Source organism: Mustela nivalis (assembly GCF_964662115.1).
Source record: "Mustela nivalis genome assembly, chromosome: 6".
NCBI classification, from domain to species: domain Eukaryota; kingdom Metazoa; phylum Chordata; class Mammalia; order Carnivora; family Mustelidae; genus Mustela; species Mustela nivalis.
Window position 1 is genome coordinate 48,733,349 of NC_139025.1, and position 26,378 is coordinate 48,759,726.

The following is a 26,378-nucleotide window of genomic DNA, read 5'->3' on the forward strand; positions in this document are numbered from 1 at the left end:
GGTCCCTTAGGTAGCAGTTTGGATGTTCGCCTGCAAAGACCTAAGCAAGTAAGGGGGCATCTTCATGATCCAGAAGAGAAGAGATGGGACGAAGGACAGGAGAGGAGATGGAGAGGAAGGATGGATTCAAGAGGCAGAATTGATCAGGTGTATGAACAAGAGGATGGAGGGGGTAAAGAGAAGGACTGACCAAAGGCAAATTCAAAGTTTTTAGCATAGTCAGCAAGTTAGACGTTGATATCACTCAATGAAAACAAAAAATACAAGGCAAATATGAAAGAGATGAAGCAAAGGGAAGGAAGAAAAATGATACCTATTTTGACAAGATGAGTTGGAAGAGTCCATGGAATATCGGAAGGTAGAGCTCCAGTGAGCAGTTGAATATGAGAGTGTGGAGCTTACAAGTTAATGTGGGGTTAAAGCCGTTAGCAAGTGACAGCTTCAGCCTCGACAGGAAATGAAATCATTCAGGAAATATAGAATGGAAAGTACCTACTTTTATCTAGATACTCACATTTTTCTCTAATACTTTACTCTCAGAAAGTCTGTGTCTTCCAGCTTCATGTACTTACCAGTCCTCTCCATTGGGACATCCTACCATCCATTCAAACGAGAATTAATCTAATGATGTTGTAGGTCAAAAGTGGTTGCCTATTGGAATTACATGTGATTCAGTTCTAGTAACTGGCATTTCACACTGCATCATCACAGCGATTTCCTGGCTTCTTTACCTTCCAGTGCACCTTCTTCTAATTCATATTGGCAAATATTTCTCATTCCCTTCTTCATATATTATTCTGCTCAAAACCCTTCAATAGGGTCCTATTAATTATTACAGCAATGTAAGCCCCACACTCAATTCTATCACTTTTTAAAATTATTATTAAAGATTTTATTTATTTGACAGAGAGAAACACAGCGAAAGGGAACACAAGCAGAGGGAATGGAGAAGGAGAAGCAGGCTTCCTGCCGAGCAGGGAGCCTGATGCAGAGGTCAAACCCAGGACCCTGGGATCATGACCTGAGCCAAAGGCAGACACTCAACGACTGAGCCACCCAGGAGCCCCAATTCTATCACTTTGCAACATTATTCTCCACCTAATAGGGCTGGGCTCCTCAGTGAACTGTGAACCAACCCACAGTGTTTGTTCAATTCTTGGTTCATGTTGTACTGCTAATTTTTAATGTCCTGCTCTAAACTTATCCAAATCCTGATGAACATTTAAAGCAGCACTTGTCAACTTTTTGACCATGATTACAATCAATAAAGCTAACTCAAAACCAATTCTTGACCCTTTTCATCCCTGTCCTGTTCTACCAGGAAGGTTGGAGAAGTTCAGTGCCCTTTTTCTGAGCCTCCTTTGGAACCAGGAGAGGCCATGGGGTACTGCTCTCTTTATCTCCCTGCCTTAAAAATGGGCACAGGTGGGGCACGTCAGCATCTGTCAGATCATGACCCCAGCGCCCTGGGATGAACCTAGTACCTGGCTCCCGCTCACTGGGGACTCTGCTTCTTCCTCTGCCACTCCCGCTGCTCATGCTCTCACTCACTTACCCTCCCATACTCTCTCTCAAATAAATGAAAAAATCCTTAAAAACAAAAACTGGGCACAGGTATGTAGAGCTTCAGCAACCATGGTGGGAGGATCAATCAACAAGTCGGCACACTGAGGATTACAAGTGGTGAAACACAGATTCCTGGGACCTTGAGTCTAGACCCAGGCTAGTCCAGGCCAGGACCACCTACCTCTGGACTTAAACCTTCAGAGAAAATAAGCCCTGAATTGTTTAGGCTACAGTCTTGTTTGTTTGTTTGTGTTTGTTTGTTGTTTGCTATTGCAGAAGATATTACAAATTGATACACATGGCATGCTCACATTATATATTTTCAAACAGTAGCAATCTCTAATAGCCAATAAATTTGTGTAAATTTGTCTTTATGCACAAAATTAACATTCCCCTGATAGTTCAAACAAGTCTCTAATAAAAAGCCTGCAAAGATATGTAGTCACACATATTCCACCGATTATGGCTTTTTGCAGCAGCTACTCTCTCCTAAAATCACAGAAACTAGGAGAGGCAACAATTAAGCCCTTAATTTGCATTAAAGAGAGAGTTTCAGTTCGTCAAAGCTATATGTTGAGGTTAGTCTGTAAGCATTTAGTTTCCCTTTATTGCAACTGCAAAGGGAGTTCTAAATTTTCAGATTTTTTTTTTAAGATTTTATTTATTTATTTGACAGACGGAGATCACAAGTAGGCAGAGAGGCAGGCAGAGAGAGAGGAGGAAGCAGGCTCCCCACTGAGCAGAGAGCCTGTTGCGGGGCTAGATCCCAGGACCCTGGGATCATGACGCAAGTCCAAGGCAGAGGCTTTAACCCACTGAGCCACCCAGGCGCCCCTAAATTTTCAGATTTTTATATTTTAACCCTCTGCATTCCCTCTGAAAAGAGATGAGCAACCCCTCAGAACGGGGTACTGCCAGTCCTCTCTCCTGACGTGGAGGGATGGCCGTTCCACGCTGTGGGAGACTTCCTCCGAAATGGCCTCGAGAGTCTGCGCCTCTCCATATTTCCGGTGTTTGATCTGCTGCCCTAGAGCATGGGCAGGATTAGTTGCCAGGTCATTTGATAACTTGATATTTACCATTTTTAGGAACTGTCAGGCAGTTTTTCTGAAGTGGTTGCAGAATTTTGTAATCTAAACTATTTTTTAATCTATACAATACGTGCAGATGATTTAACCTGAGTTTTCCATCACTGATGGGACAGGATAATTGCAAAAATAAAGACTAACATTTATTGAGCACTTACACATACCAGTACTGTTCAAGGCAATTTCTCAAATTTCCTTAATTTAATCCCCTGCAATAAGGATATCAGATAAAATAAAGGACACTCAGTTAAATTTAAATTTCAGATTAAAAAAAAAAAGAAGAAGAATGATTATGTCCTATGCGATCTTTGCCCAAGGTCTCACATACCAGGATGGGAAACTAGGCTGTTTATTTCTGGAACAACTGCTCTTAATTTTTAGTAATGTCAAGCAGTTTTTATAAGACAAATAAAGTACATGAAAGGATTTTGTACCCACAGTAGTGAATTTTCAATAGATGTTAGTTCTTTTCCAGGTCTCTTCTTTCCCTGTCCTCCTTCTTCCCTCACTGCTTCTCAATCTTATTATAATTTTATCAATCCTTTGGGGGCCCACAGCACTTTGGGTACCCATACCTCCTTCATAGTAATATTCTACAGGTGAGTGTCATTGTTCAATGATCATGATTCCTGAACTGAGACTTTAATGAAAGTTATTTAAATATTAATTTGCTATGTCAAGTTATGGTAAGGACATCCTTGAGGAAAGCTTTAAGAAATAAATAATTACTCTATAAACACAGACAGGGAAAGTGAAAGTCCCGGTTCTCTCTAAATTGACACATAACGTCTAATTTTGTTCTTTAAAAATAGGTAATTAATGATCAAGAACATCAAGTTTGATTGAAATACTGAATACATTAATTATATAGTCCTATATCATGAATGCCAATTGCTTAGGTGACTCTTTTTTCCCAGGAATGGTTTTCTCAAATGCATTAAGCTCTAGAATTCACCCCAACAAGATTTGCAGGGATTTTTAAAAAAGTAGATCTTTAGTTTTCTGCAGTTATCAATGTGCCTTCAATCAATCATGAAACACAAAACAGTCATACTTTTTTTCCTTCTACCTTTCAGTGCTGTATAAAACTGTCATATCCCTGTGTGTAAGTAGTCCACATTTGTTTGATCTCTGGAATTTATTCAGTTATATTTGTAACTCAGTATAAATTCATTCTTAGAAAATTAATATGGTTTAGGGGAAAAAATGTTGGTTCGTCTATCCTAAGATAACAGAGAAAATGTCAGTATATAAAGCTAGTTCCCATAGCATAGAGGTCATTTTGGTTACTATGTTTCTTGACCTAACTGGTCTTTCTCCTGCTGAAAATTATGTTGGCTGTGAGCCATGCCCCAGCACCTCTATCCGAAGGAGTGACTCAGATAATTAGAAAAAAAGCACTTAAGTCTCTTCAGGATTTTTTCAGGCTTCCCTTTTGACATTTCTTCCTCTTAGTCAAAGAACTATTCATTTTGTGAGTTGTTTGTTGAGAGGGAAAAAACTACCACCATTCATAAACCAGCAGTGCCTATTCTCAATCATCATCTTCAAAAAGGTATAATCAACAAGTAGATGGCTCCTCATCACCTTGAGAAAGCCTTTGTTCACTGGATATTTTTTGTATACAGTACAATTTTTAGAACTTTTTTCCCAAGATTTATTTATTTATTTTGGAGAGAGAGTGCAAGAGCAGGGGCTGGGGGCAGAAGGAGAGGGAGAGAAAGAATCCTCAAGTAGACTCCCTGCTGAGCTTGGAGCCTGACATGGGGCTCCATCTCAGGACTCTGAGGCCATGACCTGAGCTGAAATCAAGAGTCAGTCACTTAACCAACTGAGCCACCCAGGTGCTGCTAAAGTTGTTTTTTGTTTGTTTGTTTAGCTTTTCATTGTGGATAATTTCAAACATATAAACGATGAGTACCCATGTACCTACACACTTGACTTGAACAATTGCAATTGTATAGATTTTCATCTGTGATCCCACTCCCAGATTATTTACTACAAATCCCAGTTGTATAATTTCATATTTAAATGTTTCAATGATACTAGCATAAATCTTGAATTTTATTTCTGCTTTAGGGTTTTTTAAATTATTAAACTAGAGGGGAAAAAGAGAAAAGAACTAACTTTTACTGGGTGCTTACCATGCTGGAGACTTTCTCTTAATTACTGCTTTTAGTGATCAAACCCAGCAAGGCGAACATTACCACTCCCATTTTTAGAAAAGAAAAAAGATAAAGAGGGGCTGCCTGGGTAGCTCAGTGGGTTAAGTGTCTGCCCTTAGCTCAGGTCATGATCCCAGGTTCCTGGGATAAAGCCCCACATCAGGCTCCCTGCTGGAATGGGGCTCTGCTTCTCCCTCTGCCTTCCCCCTTTGTATTCATGCTCTCTCTTACTCTGAAATAAGTAACTAAATAAGAAACTAGATAAAAGAGATAAATCTTGCGATGTCACTTAGCTATTGAGTAGCAGGGCTGGGATGCAAATCTAAGTCAGCTTACTGGACACCCTATGCTCTTTCCCCACATCAACCCTGTCAGACAGGGAAGTAAAATGTGGTGAAAAGATTAAGTGTTTTATATGATGCTTTGAAGAAAGGGGGATCTCTTCTACCTTCAGTATTCCCTCCATGCTATGAATAGCATTCACAACATCATACATGGGATGTTTCCAGATCCTAATTTCTCTAATATTACTAGTATTGTAATTCGGAATCCAAAAGCCACATGGTTTCAAAACCCACTGTTTGGATACTCAGCAAAGCTACATGGAGTCTGAGGTGTACCAGCAGGCAACATACTTTAGGTTTTATTAGGATGGGACAGGCAGCAAGAAAAAAGGGAAAAGGAAAGAAACACCTAGCTATCACCAAAGGTATGCTCGGAGAAAAATTAACATGTCTAAGTGTATGCAAACAATAGCCCTGCCAACTTAATAATTAGGAAGAATAAGTTATTTAGAAGTTTTGTCATGCTAGTCTAAAATCTCCATTCAATGACCTATCCCACAAATAATAAAAGAAGAGTACCTATTAACATTTATTTAAATATTTTCTCCAAGATGCCAGTAGCATATATTATACAAAGTTAAAAAAAAAAAAAAGAAAGAAAAGAAAAGAATAAAAAATGTAGTGTTTCATTATCTATTTCAAGTTTGTCTTGATGACAAAAACAAGACTTAAGAAACCTCAAGTAGCTTTCTAAATACCAGGTTTTTACATGAAATTCATTCAGTACCTTAAACTAAGTGTTACTCATGAATTGGAAAGAATAAAAAATGCCATCCAACTGCATAAAAAGTTCAACTCAAACAACCAACCACAAAAAGCTGAAAGTTTCACATAATGGCACTAGTGTTTACTTCGAGATACCTAGTTGTCTTTACTCTTAAACCCGATAATTACAGTTCAGATTTTTAAGGTTTCAAAAAGAGGCCATAAAACAATGTGTTCATTTCAGTCATGGGCTCAAGGTTCCTAAGAAACAATTCATGGCTTAGGAAAAAACTCAAGGGTATCAGATAGAAATATGATGTGTCAATAAATGAGTCACCAGTTATTAACCTCAAAAATCTTGTTTTAAAAGCTGATTAAGAATCACTATTGGTTGGGGGCCTGGGTGGTTCAGTCAGTTAAGCAGCTGACTCTTGGTTTCGGCTCAGGTCATGATCTCTGGGTGCTGGTATCAAGCCCTGTGTTGAGCCCCCAACCACCTTCCCACCCTAACCAAGCTCCAGCTCTGTGCTCAGCCGGGAGTCTGCTTGAGATTCTCTTGCTCTCCCTTTCCCTCTGACCCTCCCCTGCTCTCATGAATACATAAATCTTAAAAAAAAAAAATCACTATTGGTTGCCTAGAGCCAAATGTATAACTACTGTTTTTAATATCCCTGTATTTCTACTAAATATTTGTTGAAAGAATGAATGAATCCCAAATACTAATTACCTTTAAATTTCTTTTTAAAAAAATGTGTTTTCAATTTACCAATAGCAAGCAAGAAGATTTTTTAAAAAATAATTCAACGTTAAGCTCTCAAAGTCAAAGCCTCAGAAAAAGGAAAGTTATGGTTCATAGCCACTGACTCATTTCCTTAGATGATTCAACCTCTTGGCTTTAACACCGCCTTGCCTTCCTCTCCCCCTTCAAATTTTAAATCGGTCCTGGGGGGAAATAAACCACTGCTACTACAAAGCCAGCTTTCCTGTACTACCACATCATGATCTTTTAAATAAACTCTTTTTGTATAAGCTTTGATACACTTTTGATAGTAGAGTCCTATTACATAATTCAGTTAACAGTAGATCAAACATATACATGCCACATGGATTTTTCTAAAAGGTACTGAAAACATTGAGGGATTTTATTTTTTTCCACCTCTTAAAAATGAATAGTTAACTTGTCACTGGCACAAAGACAATTTCATTAAAATATCTATTTTTCTGCTACCCTGCATAAACCTTTGAAAATAAATAAGTCTGTGCTTCACCTTGTTTTCCCATATTCTTTCAATATTTATATACTTGGAGTTCTTTATGAATAAATTCATGAATTTACCTAATACAAAGTCCAGACCAAAAAAGAAATTAAGAGAATTAAACATAAATACACCAAAGGCATGTCTACACATGCCCATAATTCCTGGGCAAATGCACAACAGAAACGGAGTGCGTCTGTCTCCTCCTCTCCAAATAAAAGCAACACAAGATCTAGCCAGCTAGCAAGGGTTCAGAGATCAAGTGTCCTGATGCTGCTGTTGAAAAAGAGCAGCATGCAAACCATCCCCTAGTCGGGGAACACAGAGGTGTAGTTCAAACTAACTTGCTTTCACTTCATCTAACCTAGGACCTGAGAGAGAAGAATGCGTTGTCCTCGGGACCCATGTCCCACCCCCGACCCAAAGCCTTTCTTGTCAACCAGGCCCCCAGGTCCTAGGGGCGGTATGAAGAAGAATGTTTAGGAGTCCTTTAAAATTGCCAACTCTGTCACTCCTTGGATGGAAGCTCCTCCCTCACACATTTCAAATAAGTCTCTGTCCCACCAAAATGTTGCTTCCTCTCCAGGAGCACACACAAGAACTCTCGATAAACTCGATTGGCAGAAAACAGATCTGTGGGATACAGCCACCATGTCTTACTAGATTCAATTTGTGTTGTTGTTGTTGTTGTTGTTGTTGTTTTTAAAGAATGTATTTATTTACTTGAGAGAGAGAGAGCAAGAGCGAGAGTGTGCATGAGTGGGGGGAAGAGGGAGAGAGAAAGAGAGAATCTCAAGCGGACTCCCCAGAGTCCACGTGGGGCTCAATTCCATGAGATCCAAGAGCACAACCTGAGCCCAAATCAAGAGTCAGATTTCAACCAACTTGGGCCACTCAGGCACCCCAGATTCAATGTTTAAAAAATTATTTTAAAAAGTATATTGCAGGGGCACGTGGGTGGCTCAGTGGGTTAAAGCCTCTCCCTTCAGCGCAGGTCATGATCCCAGGGTCCTGGGATTGAGCCCCACATTGGGCTCTCTGCTCAGCAGGGAACCTGCTTCCCTTCCACTCTCTGTGCCTGCCTTTCTGCCTGCCTGTGATCTCTGTCTGTCAAATAAATAAATAAAATAAAAAAATAAAAGTATATTGCAGTTTATTAGGATCTCCTTTCCTAAAGACTATTGCTTTGGAGTCAACAAGACTTGGGTTTGAGTATAGGCTCTCTGGTTGAATAGCTGTGGTACCATAAACAAATTACTTAAATTTTTGTGCATTAAGTTTCTGTCTGTAAAATGGGAGGGAATACCACCTATTTTGCTAGTCAGTTGTGAGGATTACATTTAAAACCAGTAGCCCACTAGCAGAAACACACTTAAGAATGTGTACTATTATTTAATTCATTTTAAAATTCATTTTGTCATCCTAGCCCCATTTTTCCCTCTAACGCCACATCACTGTGGAAGAAAATATCCTAAGGTTCAGAACTAATGGTGACAGAAAGTATTAAACCTCAGTTTGCAAATCTTAAGAGAAGTTTCATAGTAAATTCATAACTCTGTATTTTAGTTAGACTAAGTTAATTGGCATGATGCTTACATGTTAGAAATTCTTTTAAATTTCACTCCATGACTATGTGAGTGATAAATACAGAGATATATTGAGTCTCAAGTTATATCACTAACTTCCATGATTGACTAGACAAGTCATAGCCTCCCTGGCTTACCTTCTACGGTTGTGAGATAGGGATGCCACTATCTATATCTGTGATTGCAGTGGGACTGGAATTACATGCACATGATCATTGCAGGCATTTCCAGGAGGAGAACCCTAACTATGCAAAAAGAGCAGCTTTAAAGAATTAAGATTCACATTTTAAATGGATTCTTTTCCTAATTTTTCTTTATCTCTAGGAAATTGGTGGTAGGGAGCACATGTTCCTCCTTTCCTACTCTACCCTCAATAAGCAATACCTACCACATTTATCTGAACAATGTTTTGAGAACTAAATGACCCTCCTGTAGTAAGGTTTCTTTGTAAAGGTCTGCACACATCTCCCTCTGACTATCCCATTCTTAACATCTATTATCATCCCTTTATCTCCAGCTTTTTGGAACCCTTCCTACTGCCTCTTGCCTCTTCGATTTGCAAACTAGTTTCTGGCCACTTCACTCAAACTTATCTAAGGAAAGTCCTGATGACTTTTTATTGTCAGTTCAAGAGAATTCATTTTGAACTTCAACCTTCATTTTTTTTTTTTTAAGATTTTATTTATTTATTTGACAGAGAGAAATCACAAGTAGATGGAGAGGCAGGCAGAGAGAGAGAGGGAAGCAGGCTCCCTGCCGAGCAGAGAGCCCGATGCGGGACTCGATCCCAAGACCCTGAGATCATGACCCGAGCCGAAGGCAGCAGCTTAACCCACTGAGCGACCCAGGCGCCCCTTCAACCTTCATTTTGAACTTCAACCTTCTTGATCTCCCTGTAGGATATGACATCATTGATATTCTCTCCCATTTCTTCTTGGTCTTCATTGTGAATACTCTCTTCTTCTGGCCACCCCTCGAACATTAGTGTTTCCTAAAGAGGTGTTGCGTCCTCTGCCCTTTATTCTTCTCACTCCCAGGAAATCTCACTACCATCTGTGGTTTCAAAAACCATTTATAAGCTCTCTCGTAAACCTCTATCTGTAGACTAGATGTCTCCTGACCTCTCTACTGCCTATCTCCATGTAGATGTCCTTGCTGTAGACACCTAAAATTTGCTAACAAAACTGGGCCTCCTCCCTTTAAACTTGCTCTTTTCCCTCTAATTTTTGTCTTTATAAATGTAACCCTCATTAGTAGTCACTCATGCAGATTTTCCCCTTGTTCCCTCTCATTCAATTGGCCAAAACTTGCCAATTCTGCCTCCAAAATAGGATTTCCTGAACTATGGTCCTTGGCAACTATGTTTCATAGGATAGTTGTTTTGTATTTTATTTTATTTTATTTTTTAATTATTAGGGCTCTGTGAGCAAATAACCTGGGGAAATGCTGGGGATTAAAGCAAGACTTCTAAGAACCTTCAATATAATGCTGAGGTGACTTGTGACTCCCAAATGCAGATATAATATGAAGCATTTTGCAAATAGTGTGGGAGTTTTTTCCTAAGGAGTATCTTTGGTGATCAGTGTACTACAGAATATACTTTACAAAATGCCATTTAAGTTTCTCAGATGTGTTCTCCACTCCACCACCATGGCCATTGTTCTCTTACCTAGTCCACAATAGCCATCCTGCCTAACCTTTATTCATCCTTTACAGTAGTTGGTAAGCTCCCTAAAATATAAGTCTCATGCAGTTTTGTGCTTAAAAGTCTCACAAGGTTTTGGGACGCCTGGGTGGCGCAGTCGTTTGAGCATCTGACTCTTGGTTTTGCGATCTCAGTGTGGTGAGATGGAGCCCTGTGTTGGGCTCCGCACTCAGCAGGGAGTCTGCTTGTAATTCTCTCTTCCTCTGCCTCTGCCCCTCCAGCTTGTGCTCTCACACTCTCTCTCCAAAATAATAAATAATAAAATTGGCTTTTAAAAAAATCCCACAAGGTTTTCCCAGTACCCAAACTATAAAATCCAAAGTTTCTTTGAAAAACAAAGGCACTTCATACCCAGGCCCTGACCATCTTTCCATCTTCATCTCACGCCAGTCCACCTAATGCTCCAGGTATAATAAGCTAGTTGTCAATTGCTGACTGTGCTCTGCTAACACCTCCTGACTTTTGCTCGGAACTAACTGTTCTGCGACCTAAAATGTCATCCACCTCCTACCTGAATAGTTCTTGTTCATCTTTAAAATTCACCTTAGGGGCACCTGGGTAGCTCAGGCAATTGAGCAATGGACTCTTGATTTCTGCTCGGGTTATGATCTCAGGGTCCTAGGATCAAGCCTGGTTTCAGGCTCTGTGCTCAGCGGGGAGTTGGCTTGAGGATTCTCTCTCTCTCTCTCTCTCTCTCTCTCTCTCTCTCGCTTGCTTTGCCCCTCCCCTGCTCATGCATGCTCTCTAAAATAAAATCTTAAAATAAAATAAAAATAAAATTCACCTCAGATGGACCTCTTCTTCTAGAGCCTTCCATTCCCCTAGATAACTCCCATTCCCCAACTAGAGGAAGGTGTCTCAGTGGTGGGCACTCAATGCACCATCTGTTACAGTCCATCTCTGTGATTATCTGTATATACATCTCTATTTTCAACTAGCTTGTGACCTTCTTAAAGATCTGGGACATTTATTTATTCCTGTGTATGGGGCCTATTATAGTGCCTAGAACCCAGTAAATAAATTCTTGGTAAATAAATGGATCAGTATATACATTAACTCTCAATGATTTCAATTCTATTTCTGAAAAACTCATCTAACTGTATAAAGTACATGTTTTATCCATGAAACTTTAGTTTGGGACCTAAAAAGGTGTTGGCAAATTTCTATAAAGGGCCACAGAAAGAGAGAGAGCATAAGCAGAGGGAGCAGTAGAGGGAGAGGGAGAAGCAGACTCTCTGCTGAGCAGGGAGCCCAACAGGGGGCTAGATCCCAGGACCCTAGGATCACTACCTGAGCTGAAATCAGAAGCCTAACGGACTGAACCACAAGGTGCCTCAACAATAATTTTTTATACATAATTATAGGATATTACATGAGATATACTTGTACTAAAAACTATGAAATTGAAATTTCACTGGCACCATGTTTTTTTTATTTAAAATTATATTAGTTTTAGTTGTACAATATAGTGATTTGATAACTTCATATGTCATACTATGCTCACCACAAGTCTAGCTGCCATCTGTCACCATACAATGCTATTATAATATCATTAACTATAATCCCTACACTGCACTTTCCATCCCCATGACTTAGTCATTCCATAACTAGAAGCCTGTACGTCCTACTCTCCTTCATCCATGGTACGCTGTATTTTTATTTGCTAAATCTGGCAACCTTAGTCAGACAAGTCTTTTTCCTACCTCCCAAATACTTTATGTAGATTACTACCCATGCACCTTTACTCACATTTTAAGTGAGATAATGCAAGTAATGCACATAGAACAGTGCCTAGCACACAATGAGCATGCAATAAATACTGTGATTCTCCTGAATTTTTGGGTCCTACTCAATTCCTACTGGCCTTCTCTAGCCCATTCCAGCTCACAATATAATACTTCTTTGTGCTGTCCAGTATTTGTTAGAGCCCTTGATTACTGACTTTGAACATTTCATGTGTACATCTTACCTAGCCTTATATTTCTACCTCATATAGAAATTACTGACTAGGGGCGCCTGGGTGGCTCACTTGGTCAAGCAACTGCCTTGAGCTCAGGTCATGATCTCAGGGTTCTGGGATTGAGTTCCGCATCAGGATCCCTGCTCAGTGGGGAGCCTGCTTCTCCCTCTCCCTCTGCTGCTCCCCTGCTTGTGCTCTCTCACTCTTTCCAATAAACAAATAAAATCTTTTAAAAAAAGAAAGAAATTACTGACAAAATAGGATTTTCAAATAATGCATTTTACATTTTACCAAAATTATCAACTTTTAGTCTTAAGTCCTGGCTTAAACACCAAAGTACATGATTAAAACACTCTTGCTGAACTTAGACTCCAGGTTCTTGCTGACAGGAGGATATAGCATTAAGTAAACCTCACTTACAAAAAGTAAGCTATAATAGGATCTAAAAAGCAAGAAATTCACTTATTAAACAACACCTGAAATGTCTTTAATTATGAATTTACCAGGTAGAAACACAATATAAGTCGTACACTCTAAATTTCCTGAAAATGTGTCTTGTAAATAATCGTGCAAATAATCAGTTTGGTGAAAACTTTAACTTTTCCTATTTCTTCAGCGTGATCTGTAAAATTCACAATGAAGTAGTTACATGTGATTTTTACAGAAAAAAACTAATTCTCAAACAGAGTCTAATACCATGCTCTCCATTATACAGAAGGCTCAAATTATACAGTCTCAAAATCAGGTGATAATCTTAAATAAAATTATGGGCTATTACTTAAACTGATCTTTTGTAAGCTAGACACACACAAAATATTAAGTACATGGTTAATCACTAGTTCACCTTAGCCGTACTCATAGTATAGTACAGACTACCCAAGTCCAAAGTCTGGCTCTGCTACTTATTAATATATTACCTCCTCAGCCTCAGTTTTCCCAACTATAAAATGGGGGCCTTTTCTCTCAAGTTTTTGTGAGGATGGAAAGAATTAATATGCATGAAATGCTTAGAACAAGGCGTGGCACATGGTAAACATTCAAAATATGCTCTTATATTCTCTTATTCTTAGAATGTTTCCCAATTTGGTATCTTTAGGCATAGCTCCAACTTAGGACTTATTCACAAAACTGATTTAGAAACCGATATGGAGAGAAAGCACTTCAGTTTGCCAAGTTAGAATAAATAAGATCTAAGTTCCTGCTGTTATTACACCCTTATATATGTTTTTATTTGTTTATTTGTTTTCCTCTCTCACAATGCTATGACCTTCTCAGGCCAGTCTATTTGGTTATAATGGGAAATAATTTTTACTGGTCATGAATATCCAGCTGCACAAAGATCTTTCTATGAACAAGTGCTTTTATTTTTTAAAGCCCATTAGTTAATGTCCTCCTTAAAAACTACTTCTGTTAATTCCTATTAAATTATTGTTTAGTATCTCTGTTAGGGTATTTACAAATTCTCACGTTCTACCATGTAAATAATATGGAACAACTCTCCATCCAAGAAATAACATGTGTGAATTTCCTAGTTTGTATTGCTTAGAGGAATAACAGTACAAGACATCAAATAGCATGCAACATGTTAGTTTCCAAGTCAACAAAACACTTCCTCTTGTAAAGTTTCATAATATAAAATGCTGGACTCAGGACTTGATTACAGTAATACCAACTGAATAAAAGTCAATGATGTTATTTGAACCTATTCCAAACTAATCTAGGTTACCTGAAGAAAATGTTACAGAAACACTTTTAACTTATTCCCCAAAACCAGTAGAACTACCATAAAGATATGGGAAATAATTTTAATGAAATGATTCATAAGATCTTAAAGAATGTTAAAGTTGAACTTGAAAAACTGCTGATTTCACATATTTAAACGTATTTGGTGAGGGTGGGGGAACCCAGGTTAAACTACTCAATAATAAGTTTCAAGGATCACTAAATGTTCAAATGTGGTAAATTGTATGAGCCAGTTTTCCTAAAGTTTTGATAAGATTCATTCATTAACCATGGTCTTTTACTTTGGATTTCCTATATATTTTGGTAATACTTTAAAACTGGGCCTTAGATTTGAGGTCAATGTTTTTCACAAAGGGGCAGATAGTAAATATTTAAGGCTTTTCAGGCTAAATACGCTCTGCCACAGTCATGTTTGTATTTTCATAGTCTTTAAAAATGTAGAAGACATTATTAGCTCATTCCCTATAAAAGCTGGTCAAAGCCAGATTTGCTCTAGGCCAGTTTCCCTGCCTCAGCTTTACAGTACACATATTATCTTTTTGTTACCATGTAAATTCCACTGATATTTTTCTTCAAGTTTTTGTTCAAACGTCACTTTATCTGGAAGTCCTCTGAGGACATTCCTACCAGTCCCCCTATATACAGAGCATACTATATGATACATAGTACATCACCTAACATATCTTTATTCATTATTTGGTCTTTGTCATTCCCCACACCCACATCCCCACCAGCATAAACTCCACGAAAGCAGACTTTTTATTTCACTTATGGATGGTCTCTACCTAGAATAGTGTCGGGTGTATCTTTAGGCTGTCTGTAAAGAAATCTATTCTTGCAGTTATAAAACAAATACCATGGAGGAGAGATGGATCCAAATGAAATTATGTAACAAGTGTTAAAGTATTTAAGGAAGATTGACAAATACTTTCCTTTTAAAATTGTTTCAGGTAGTCATAAAACATTTTAGAGAAAAAAAAATGTTCAAAATTACAGCATTTTCTTACTGTCCTACTGAGTGGTTTTTCTTAAAGATTAATTCCCAGGAAGATTACCATTACTTTGGCTTATTTAAAAACAAATTTCATTTGCCATTCCTAAACCTCTCTACAGAACTTGTTCTGCCTCTTTGATCTCACTTGTATGTATTCCCTGCCCATTAAACTCACTAATCTAGTCTGGCAACTTTATAGTTTAGCAGATCAGAAAAAAGTTACTTTACCTCTTATTCTGTGACTCCATGTCCCACCATTCCTTTTTATAAACTTCCTAACATTGTAATCTTTCGTACTTGTCTTGACCATTCAATATAAACAAGAAGCTAGATTCTATCGAATGTTCTACTCCAAATACATTCTGCTCAGTGATTAGTCAAACTTAAAAGTTCTTTTTCCTATATGTGGTTTTACAATCTTTAAGAGCCAAGATTTGCGTTACCACACCCTGATGTATACTTGGCAAGGTATTGGGGATTCCCAGGTAACTGGGAATTTAGGAAGCTCCACTACCATTCAGATTAAGGCTACTATATTTTTAAACATATGAAAAACACAAAAACCCACTAAAGACTAAAGTTATCTTCTGCTGCTACCACTGATAAGTTGTTATTTGATAACCATTAGTAAATCACAGTACTAAGTATATTAACATTAATGTGAGGGTTAAATAATATATCATACTAGAGAACACAGTAAGATATTCTAAAATCAAGTTATAAAAATTGCTGATTCAAGGGGGAATGCTTACCAAAAAGGAAATGTGTTTAAAAAACCTTTTTGCCCAACAAGTTATTCTTCATCTACTATTTTCCTTTCTAAATGACTACAATTCTGCCTTTCTTATGACAAGCAGCTGGCTTTTGGAAGACAAACTTTAAAAATCTAAAGGTCAATTGTCAAGGCTAAGACCACTCTGCAGGCCAATTCTTTACAGACACAATTCTCTACTCCTAAAAACTGTAAGGCAGTGATTTTGGAAAAATGGTAGAATACACACTGCTTAGAACCTTAATTCTTAAAAAAGTTATTTTCAACTTCTTCTGTGTCCTAAATTATCATAAAATCAGATTAAGTTTGGTGGAACTAAATCAGTACAAAACCTTCTGTACACCCAGCATTATAAAAAGTAAATTGACTTTTTTGTTCTTATAAAAGCTAGGTGACTCCAAATCGAGTCACTTTATACCATACATCCCTGGAGAGTAACATGGCCCAACACACCACATGTCCCACTTCATCTAGTCCAAACGAGTAACATAACGTGAGAAACTGCACTGTGTAATTCCTTTATTTTCTGCATATTAGTGCTTTACCAACACTACAACCATATAGAACACAATTCCAAGTACTGTACTTTTTAGTTTGGGGAGATCACAGTCTACAGACTCATTTACTTATATTAGACAAGATTAACCTCATTCAAAACTTACTGCAGTTTATAAATTCACATAAATACAGAAATTGATGCAATTAAACAAAAACTTCAGGATCTTATTTTTTAAATTCCTAGATTATAACTTTTCCTGCAGGCTCAATTACCTGCCCCATGATCACCAATGGTTATGGCTCAATTTAACTACATCAATTATCAACCTTTTATATCCTTAAAGAAAATGTAAATGAAAATTACAATTTCTTACCAAGAAGTTTAGGGTTTTCCAAAATTTCAAGTATTTGCTTCCCTCCTCCCCCCTTCAGTTAGACATTTCAAATAAACTAAAAATAACCACATCTCACCTGCAACATTCAATAGCAATCACTTGATGTATAAAATTTTAACTATGCTCCCAGTTATTTTAAAACAAAAAAACGGCTGCCTATCAATCTGTCTGTCACAAGTTAGAAATACTACATTTAGGAATTAAGATGAGGGTTTCAAGTTTCCTCCAGTTTAGGCATTTATACCTTTGTGCTTGTCTTGTCTAAAGATGTTACTATAGCATCGGTATTTGTATAACCCATGTTTATGTACCTTAAAATGCAATCACTTAAAACACTAAGAATTAAATTTATGTGGAGCTTTGGGAATTTTAAAAGCAACTAAAATGTTCTCGGATGTGTCTGTCAGCTTCATTTCTGGAGATCCTTCTAAAGTAAAATGAAGAACTTTATACTTTAGTTGCATTTTGAATTCAAAAATCCCTCTGCACCATCAGGAGCCTACAACATAGCACCTTTTCTCATCTGCTTTAGGTAAATGTGTCAAGACTTTTACTTTCAATAGTTAACTTTTTATAGCCTTATGCTTCTCATACATCTTTGGTAAAAGCTCCATTATACAATATGGCCAAAACACGAAGGACCAATACTGTCCAACTATGTACCATGATATCCCGTTCCATTTGTTTTCAGACACCCTCATGAATAAAACCCACTCCACCTTTTCCTGTATACTGCCTTTGCAGTCTACGTTTCTTAAATTCCCTATGTTTAATTCCTTGAGGACCTCTAAAATTAATCCTTAAGGCTATGAGAACCAGATGCTGCTCACAATTCTTTATCAAGCATTAACATTTGGTTCAAAGTATCATCATAGTGGTCTCAATAATCTAATTACCGGTCCTAACAAGCTAAGCAAGTAATCTTGCTAGGATCTGGTTATCACCAGTGAGCACACTGCTTACCCTTGAAGAAAAATAAGTTTACATTCACTGTCATCCGTAGGTTCTTTTTCTTCATCCTACTTCCCCTTTAATTGTCATTCCTCAACTCTACACATCATTCATTCATTACATTTCCTTCCTTAGGGGAGATAGTGTATTAATGAACCAACAGGATATCGGACTATTTGTATGAGTTAATCCTACAATCAAACAGAATTAAATATCTTTTTTATAAAACATCTTTTCCAGTGTTCTAATTAATGGAGATGTGGATCACTCATCTACAAAAAAGACTTCTATCTTCAGCTTAATCAGTTGCTCTAATGTGAAAACAGAAATGTGTATTTTTCAAACTAGGTAGGTGTATATAATTTGAATTGTTAAATGCTTTATTAATGAACAAAGTAAACATTCTAGTAATTTTTAAACTATTGGTCTTAGACATTTGAAATGTAGTAGAAGTATATATTCCAGTTTTGCCCCAAAGTCACTTAAAATTATCTACAGATATCGCATCTGTGTGTGGCATATACCATTTATTGCTCCATATTCTGGAAAGAGTCTACTTTTAAAGTTAAAAAAGAGGGAAAAAACAGCAAAGTTGCTAACCTTGCAGTGGAAAAATCCGTGTTGACGGGTTACACTTTCAAATTTTTATGCAGTGTAAGTTAGCTATGTAATAAGGAACTTGAGTTTTATCCCTACTCATGCATGACGTATGTTTCAGAACTTAAGAGCTGACATTTCAAAGAACTTCTTACATTACCTGTTTAACATACTGATGTGCAACTGGAACATATTACAATGGTATTACTCATTATGTGCCACTGTAGGCTAGGTTTACTATACTGGTCTTAGATATAAAAGGTCACATTTGAAATTACTAAATTAAAGGTAAAACTCATAAGGGAGGGGTAAAGGCCTTAAATATAAAAGACAAACGGCAGTTTGATTAAGCAATAATTTTCAGTTTACTAGATGAAACAGACTTGCAACATAGTCTGCATGAAAGCAAAATAAGCCATCTACAGCAAGTGAAAAGGAAACGGGGCAAAAAGGAAAAAAAAAAGCATACATTGCAAAAAAGATTCTCTCGAAATAAAAAAATCAAACCATTATTATAAAGGACTTTACCAAAAACTGCTGTATTTCCCCATCCCATTTGCTGGAAGTCAATAAGAGCATCTAGCACTTTGTGTTCATGTCAATTGTCAGATCAGAGCATCGTAACGCAAAGCAAAAAGAAAAAAGAGGGGGGGAAAAGAAAAAAAAAAACAACAACAGAGAAACAAAAAAAGGAAACCCCTAACCCCCCCCTCCCCAACCGTAGAACAGTAACTCCAGAGTTCAAATTCAAAAGAAGAGAAAGTGGCAATTGAAAGAGGTGATGGTGGCGATAATCCTATGAATGGGTTTTTGATTTCTCTCCTTCCGGGGGATAAGTGGAGAATGCTCATTAGGATTTGTAGTTAGAGGTTAACCATGTGAGCCCCTCATAGAGTCCATCCCCTGAGGTGGCACAGGAGGGCTGCACATACCAGTTCCTGTCCCGAATCCGGGTCAGGCCCAGTTTCTCCTGGATCTCGTGGGGTTTCATGGCATCAGGCAGGTCCTGTTTGTTGGCGAAGATGAGGATTATGGCGTCCCTCATCTCCCGGTCATTGATAATGCGGTGCAGCTCCTGGCGGGCCTCGTCGATGCGGTCGCGGTCGGCGCAGTCCACTACGAAGATCAGACCCTGGGTCCCGGTGTAGTAATGCCGCCAGAGCGGGCGGATCTTGTCCTGGCCGCCCACATCCCACACGTTGAACTTGACGTTTTTGTAAGTCACCGTCTCCACGTTGAAACCCACTGTGGGAATGGTGGTCACCGACTGGCCCAGCTTCAACTTGTACAGGATTGTTGTCTTGCCGGCCGCGTCCAGGCCCAACATGAGGATCCGCATTTCCTTGTTCCCGAAGATCTTGGATAGCACCTTCCCCATCGCGTCGGAGGAGCCGGGGCCGGGGGCATTCAGGTGTCCCGGGTCCCCTCAGCCAAATACGCCGCAGCCGCCGCGAAACCGAAACGAAGCCTCCCGACCGCGAGGGCGCCCGTGCGGCCTGCGTGGGAGTTGCCTCTTCGGGGCAGAGGCCCGGACTCGCCACTCACTCGGGCATCACCGACCACACAACTTGATTCCTCCAGTCGCCGCTGCCGCCGGGGCCCTGATTCTGCGCCGGGAGAGCCGCCGCCCTGCTGAGGCGCGGCCCGGCCCGGAACTGCCCTTCCCCCCGCAAGCGCCGCGCGAGCGCCGCCGCGTTTCCCGCTCCTCCGCCTTCTCCTCACTCCGCCGCGGGAGACCGAGGCCCTCCGGGCCGCCCGCCGGTCCACGAGCTCCGGGCTCACCACCGGCCCAAGCTACCCGAGAGTCAGCAAGGCTCCGGCGCCTCGTCAGGTCATTGAACCTCGCGGGAACTCGGTGCGCCGCCTGCAGAGACACGGAGAGGAAGAAGAGTTACTGGCGGAGTACCAGAGGGGAACGGAGGCCGAGGTGGCCCGCCTTTCCAGCTCAGTCCAAGAGGTTACCTCCAGCCGCCGCCCTGAGCGCGGGCTCCCTCTGGCCTCCACCTCCTCCTCCCAGCTCTGCCGCTGCCGCCGCCGCCGCCGCCGGAAAAGGCGCCGAAGAAACCGCCTCACTTCCCCTCCCGATCACGCAGGCGCAGCAAGGCCGACCGTTCGACGAGCGCGACCTCTGTAAGGGGCCGGGCCCGCGCGCCTAGCGTCATGGGCGCCACGCGCGAAGGGCGGAGCTACGGAGGCTCGGAGGCATCGAGGGTGTGGCCAGGCCCTAGACTTCGCGAAACTCGGACTCTGACCCGTGCCCACCTGTTACCACACTAGAGGCTCGGGTACTTTCTGCATTCCTCTTCCGCGCTTTCACCTCCTCCACCCTCCCTCGAACCTGAGGAGCAAATCCTCTGGGGAGCTCCACAGGGTGGGGTCCGCGGGAAGGGCGCTCCCAGGATGAAAGCCTCCCCCATGCTGCTTTCAGACTTGTTCTCAGACGTCGGTGCCCGCCAGGTGCTCCGCGAGTTCCCTTCATCCCGCCCCAGATTTCGCGCGTCCCCAGTCACCCGGGAAGGCCCTACGTGCCCTTCCTACCTGTCCCAGCCTCTCCTTGGCCTCCTTTATCCCTCGTGTTCTGTGCATTTCCTGAAAGACACGTGGGAGGCCCGTGGTTTGTGTGGAATCTGCCAGGCAGTGCGGCGCTTTTACTAGGCTTGGGTTTGCTATGAAACCCTCCTTTTGAATGTTTGAGCTCCATCTTCATACATCGCCTCAGGACCAGTCTACGTTACTTAAAAATGGCAGTGTGAACCAGAGTGCCGGTGCCTGGCCTCGTTTTCAACTGTATAAGGTGATAGAAAACCTTTCATATTTAAGTGTTACTTCCCTTTAATGTGATAAGCAATAACTTCTCACCCACCCTTTCTTAACTTTTAGAAGGCTAGATGATAATCATCTTAGCCTACGGTTTAGAATCAGACTAACTACTTTTGTGGCCTGGATCTAGGCATTTAACCTTGCTGCGTTTGTTATCTCCTGTGTAAACCCAGTGTCATGCCGACCTTGCTCTCTGTACTCTGTTTCAGGGTAAATAACAAAATGTTTGTGGAAGACTCTAGGAAACCTTTTTGTAGCAAATGGTTAGAGATCAAGTTAGACTTAAAAGTAAGGCGAAGCTTTAAATAAATGAACGAAGGGGAGGAAAAACAGGAAATAGGGTTTGTTATTTTTTAAGATCTAACAGCATGTGATAACTTACTTATTTCATAATACGAGAATATTTGATAATGGTAGATAGGTTAAAAGATAACCTTACAAACTTCAGCTGAAATAAACCTACTAGAGTCACTAGTATTCTAACAATGATCCAATATACTTTCTGTCTGCCTTAATGGGCACTGTCATAAAACTTGAAGAATGATTTTGGAGATTAGGCTTCAAAGTGTTGCCTGTTTTATAGCTATGAATACTTAGGCCTCAATCTTCCTAAACTTCATTTTCCTTATCTGTAAAATCAGACAAAGAATGATATTGCTCATAAAAAATAGTCACTATTTATTGCTTGTTATGGCAAACACTGTACTAAGTACTTTAAATATATTTTTTAATCCTGACAGCAATCATAGGAAGTAATTTTGAGTACTAAAATTTTACATATGAGGAAACTCAAGGACAAAGAGTTTAAGTTGTTTTTTGAGGGCCACAGAACTGAGATCAAATCAAATCTGCAGCTCCTCCTCTTAACCCCCTAATTATGCTCTCTCCCTGACTACCTCACACAGTTGTTTGGAATCTCAGTTACAGTATTTCTTAAAATACTTTGTAAAGTGTCATAGTACTTTTTATTATATTTGAGGGAGGAATTTTTTTATATGTGGCAAATAGAGGATTTTGTTGCATTTCAACATAATAGTCTTCTCAGAGTAGATTCTAGTTTTTCCAAGCAAATGGAAGATTGATCTGCTGGAGTTGGATCTCTTTTTCAGTGGAAGGAGTAATATAATGGAAAACAGAAGCAGCTGGAAGCAGTAGCATCTACCTGGCACCGGCACTTGTTAGGGTTAAAAAGTTTATTTTTGAAAGCCATCTTCTGTTGATCTTCCACCAGAATACAAGCGTCATAAAGGCAGAGACTTGTTTTGTCAACGTAATGTACGCAGTGATGTCATGTAGGTATCAGACATTATATCAATATTTGAATGAATGAATGCCATTTATACCACAAATAAGACCAAAGGAAAAGGATATACTATATTTACCTGGGGTTAGAGTACTGCATATCTAGAGTAGTTCCTCATAAAATAAATTATTTTAGTAATAATTGTAAAACAAAATAATGGCCAGAAAATAGAGACAATGAAAATGTTAACTTTGTATATAATTATGGCAGTTGAGAAAATCACTAAGTGAATTTCAGTGAAACCAAAACCTGTAAAAAGTGACAATTTAGGCAACTACTAAATCATATCACTGATGGAACATTTTCTTTATTTCTTGAAACAGTTGACAATTCAAAAATAGTAAGTTTAAAAAATATTTCCATTCTCTGAAATATTTTACAGATAAACTAAAATATGCATTTATGAAACAAAATATTACATTTTTCAGTGTGTACCCTGTTTCTGTTTTAAGTTTCAAACACAAATGAAAGCTCCAAAACTGTAGAAAAATTACCCTGCTTTTTAATTTAAAGCCCAAGAATGAAGTTTTCTTTAGGTTCCCCTTTTAGAAAACACCATAATTTCTAATCTGCTGAACACCCACATTTATTTTTATCATCTTATCTTGTGATATTCGTGACTAAAACACATAAGAAAAATACTTTAAAAATGGCTTAATTTTTGCCTTTAAAATGAAACGAACAAGTCTTTATAGCACCCCATTCTGTTTACCCTATTTCTGAATTCCTAAAGCTCTTAATCGTTTATTCTGTATGACTGTGTCATATATTTCTTTTCTTTTTTTTTTTTTTTAAGATTTTATTTATTTATCAGAGAGAGAGAGGGAGCGCGAGCGAGCACAGGCAGACAGAGTCGCAGGCAGAGGCAGAGGGAGAAACAGGCTCCCTGCCAAGCAAGGAGCCCGATGTGGGACTCGATCCCAGGACGCTGGGATCATGACCTGAGCCAAAGGTAGCTGCTTAACCAACTAAGCCACCCAGGCATCCCATATATTTCTTTTTATCCCATGCAGTGCTAAGGACAATTCTGACCACTCAACATGGGTGGTCAGACGTCATACCTGTTTAAGGAAGATACCATCCCTTGTTTATGGCTTCATTTTTGAGCCCTTAGTCCACTTAGCCAGCATTGAGCTCTATCTAGTTTAACAAAGTCTAGAGCCCCAGGAAACCTAGTAGCAGTAGAAATAAAGAGCAAACAAGAAGCTGTTATAAATTATATCTTTAGAAAATTTCTAATCTATTCCAACCAAAACACTGAGGCAGGAGAATTAGCCCTCCCTTCGTATTATACCTATCAGTTTATAAGCTCTCAAAGAAAGGTTTCATATTCTTTAAATTTTTGAATCCTTAGTCCCTAGCACAATATGGGCTATGTAGTAAAATAGAGTAGCAAACATTTTTTGACCATAATACAGTGAAGATCGAGACTCTTAAAAATAAAACTAAAAGATCTAATTGAGACAATAAAAACAAATAATTTTAATTTGTAAGTATTCTTGGTAACTTCTTTAAAAAGATTTATTTATTTTTTTGACAGAGCACAAGCAAGGGGAGTGGCAGGCGCAGGGAGAGGCAGGCTCAACCCAGACCCTGGGATCATGACCTGAGCCAAAGGCCAAAGCTTCTTGACTGAGCCACCAGGCGCCCCTATTCTTGGTAACTTTAATGGATGCAGATACTTAAAAGGACACTGGGAACCAAAATAATAGTTCACTCTCTTCGCCTCTTCCTGTGTTTGCTAAGGAACCACTTTCTAATTCTTCCTGTTTAACCATTTTAAAAAAGGTCATATCCCAATCTAAACCTTAATAATTACTTTAGTTATGCCTGAATATGAAGATTTCATCTCATTTTTAAAAGTATTAAAAGTGGGAATGATAAAAATAAAAGTTAGTTATTGTTGATATTTTAGCCAATTTTTTAATAGTTAAGGCTTCAGACCGTAAACACTGAGGCAACATGGTCTAGGGCACAAGTGAATAGGAAAAACTAAATGACATCCTTAAATTATTCCCAACACTTCATAATTAGCTTTGGGTAAGTTATTCATCCTCATTGACCATCATTTTTTCCTATTCCTGCAATGGAGAAATCTCTCTTAATTGACTAAGACAGTATTTAGTATTTCCCTTTACAATTGAAAGACCTGAGCCACTGAGAGGATAAGCTGCTTTCTTAATAAAATTGTACAAAAGAGGTTCAAATTAAGATTTTTTTTTTTTATCCAAGTCTGTTCTTTTTTTGTACCAAATAATTGTGTGAACTCAGTAAGCTGGACTAGATCAATGGTTTTTAGCCCTGGCTGAACATTAAAATCACCTGGGGCATTTTAAAACCCCATAAATGCTTGGGCCCCACCCCAAATCAGTTAATTCCAAATGTCTAGGGTAGAAGTTCTACCTACCCATATTTTTTTAAGGTCTCCCTGAGTGATTCTAATGTGAAGCTAAAATTGAAAACCACTGAACTCATTGCTAACTTCCCTTCACATTAAAAATGAATTTGGGGGATGCTGGAGTGACTCATTTGGTTAAGCATCTGCCTTCAACTCAGGTCATGAACCCAGGATTCTGGGATCCAGTTCCTGATTGGGCTCCTTGCTCAGCAGAAAGCCTGCTTCTCTCTCTGCCTGCTGCTCCCCCTACTTGTGTTATCACTCTTTCTGACAAGTAAATAAATAAATCTTCATTTAAAAGTCAATGAATTCTAAGGTCTACTTATTTTTTTATTGCTCTTCCCCAAATACATACCTCGACACACAGTTTTTCGCAGAGTATAGTGCAGTCATAACTTAATCACTGGTATAACATTAGACCTGTCTTAAATATTTCTGAGATTCTTGTAAAAGAGTATTTTTTAAAACATACTATAATTATACCTAAATTTATTGAATTATTAATAGAACCGCTATCAACTATTCAGCACCATTCAATGAAAAGAAAATAAGATGGAATGCTTGGCAGCCATAGGATGATCAAACTCGTAAACTGTAGATTAAACGTTGTCTGTGGATACTTGACATTGGGTGCCCCGTATGCAAATACCTCTCCTTTTTGAGTTAATACCAAAATAGGTAGGAAGAAAGATGAAGGTGGGCAAATAGATATATTCCTTTTCCTATCTCCCTGGTAGCTAAGATCTGGGTAAGTGAACTGGGCTCAACCAACTAATTCATCAATGTCCTACTACATGCTTTGGATTTTGAGGGATTCAGAATTTCAGAGTTGCTGGAATGAGTGCCCAGAGTGACTGAGTTCAGCAGGATGGTGGCAGATATCTAGTGGCAAGAATGCCAATAGCAATAAATGTTATAGTAAAAGCACCAGCAAACTGCCCTGTGGCATAGGCCCAACAGTACCTTTCCTCCCATCTCTATAGGCTTCCTGACAATTCTGTGGGTCTTCTAATACACTTCCTATGAAATTATCTTCAGTTCAAGTTAACCGTGGTCAGTTTGATTATAAATAAAGACTCCAAATGGTACACATTTTAATTTAAAGAATGCAAAATAAAATCTTGAACCAACATTGTGCAAACTGGAGATCTGATTATGTTGGTAATTTTCCCATGAGGCGGTCATTCGGAACTGGAGTCAGGTAGAAGTCTAGAATCTTTCCAACCTGCTAAAATTATGTTCCTTCTCACAGAAATCCATGATTGTATCATTTTTATATCAACCATTTGAATCATTATAATTGTTGGAGTCAGAAACATTTCATGTTGTGGAGATAACCATAACATTTGCTATTAAAAAGAAGCATATAATGTCAAATTTGGTTTTTAATATCAGAAAAATATTTTTAAGCTATAATAAGATTATTACTTATGTCTAAACTGACAAAAGATGAAATACTGATTTTTCTGAAAAAGAGTTTAGTTTCTTAAGAATGGAAAAGCTTAATCATTCAGACTGCTTAACAGAATCCT

General features: G+C 39.0%; 1 protein-coding gene across 1 annotated transcript; it reads right to left on the minus strand.

The window, feature by feature from the left end:
- Positions 1–16,386: 16,386 nt before the first annotated feature.
- ARF6 (ARF GTPase 6) lies at positions 16,387–20,881 on the minus strand. The gene is made up of 2 exons (XM_082735206.1): positions 20,288–20,881; positions 16,387–20,189 (listed from the first exon to the last, which is right to left on the minus strand). The coding sequence occupies exon 2, from the start codon at positions 19,701–19,703 to the stop codon at positions 19,176–19,178; it is 528 nt and encodes a 175-aa protein (XP_082591332.1). The 5' UTR covers positions 19,704–20,189; positions 20,288–20,881; the 3' UTR covers positions 16,387–19,175.
- Positions 20,882–26,378: the final 5,497 nt, after the last annotated feature.

What these genes read in the sequence shown, in the direction of transcription:
- ARF6 (XM_082735206.1), bottom strand. Translation starts at nt 19,703, where the DNA reads ATGGGGAAGGTGCTATCCAAGATCTTCGGGAACAAGGAAATGCGGATC.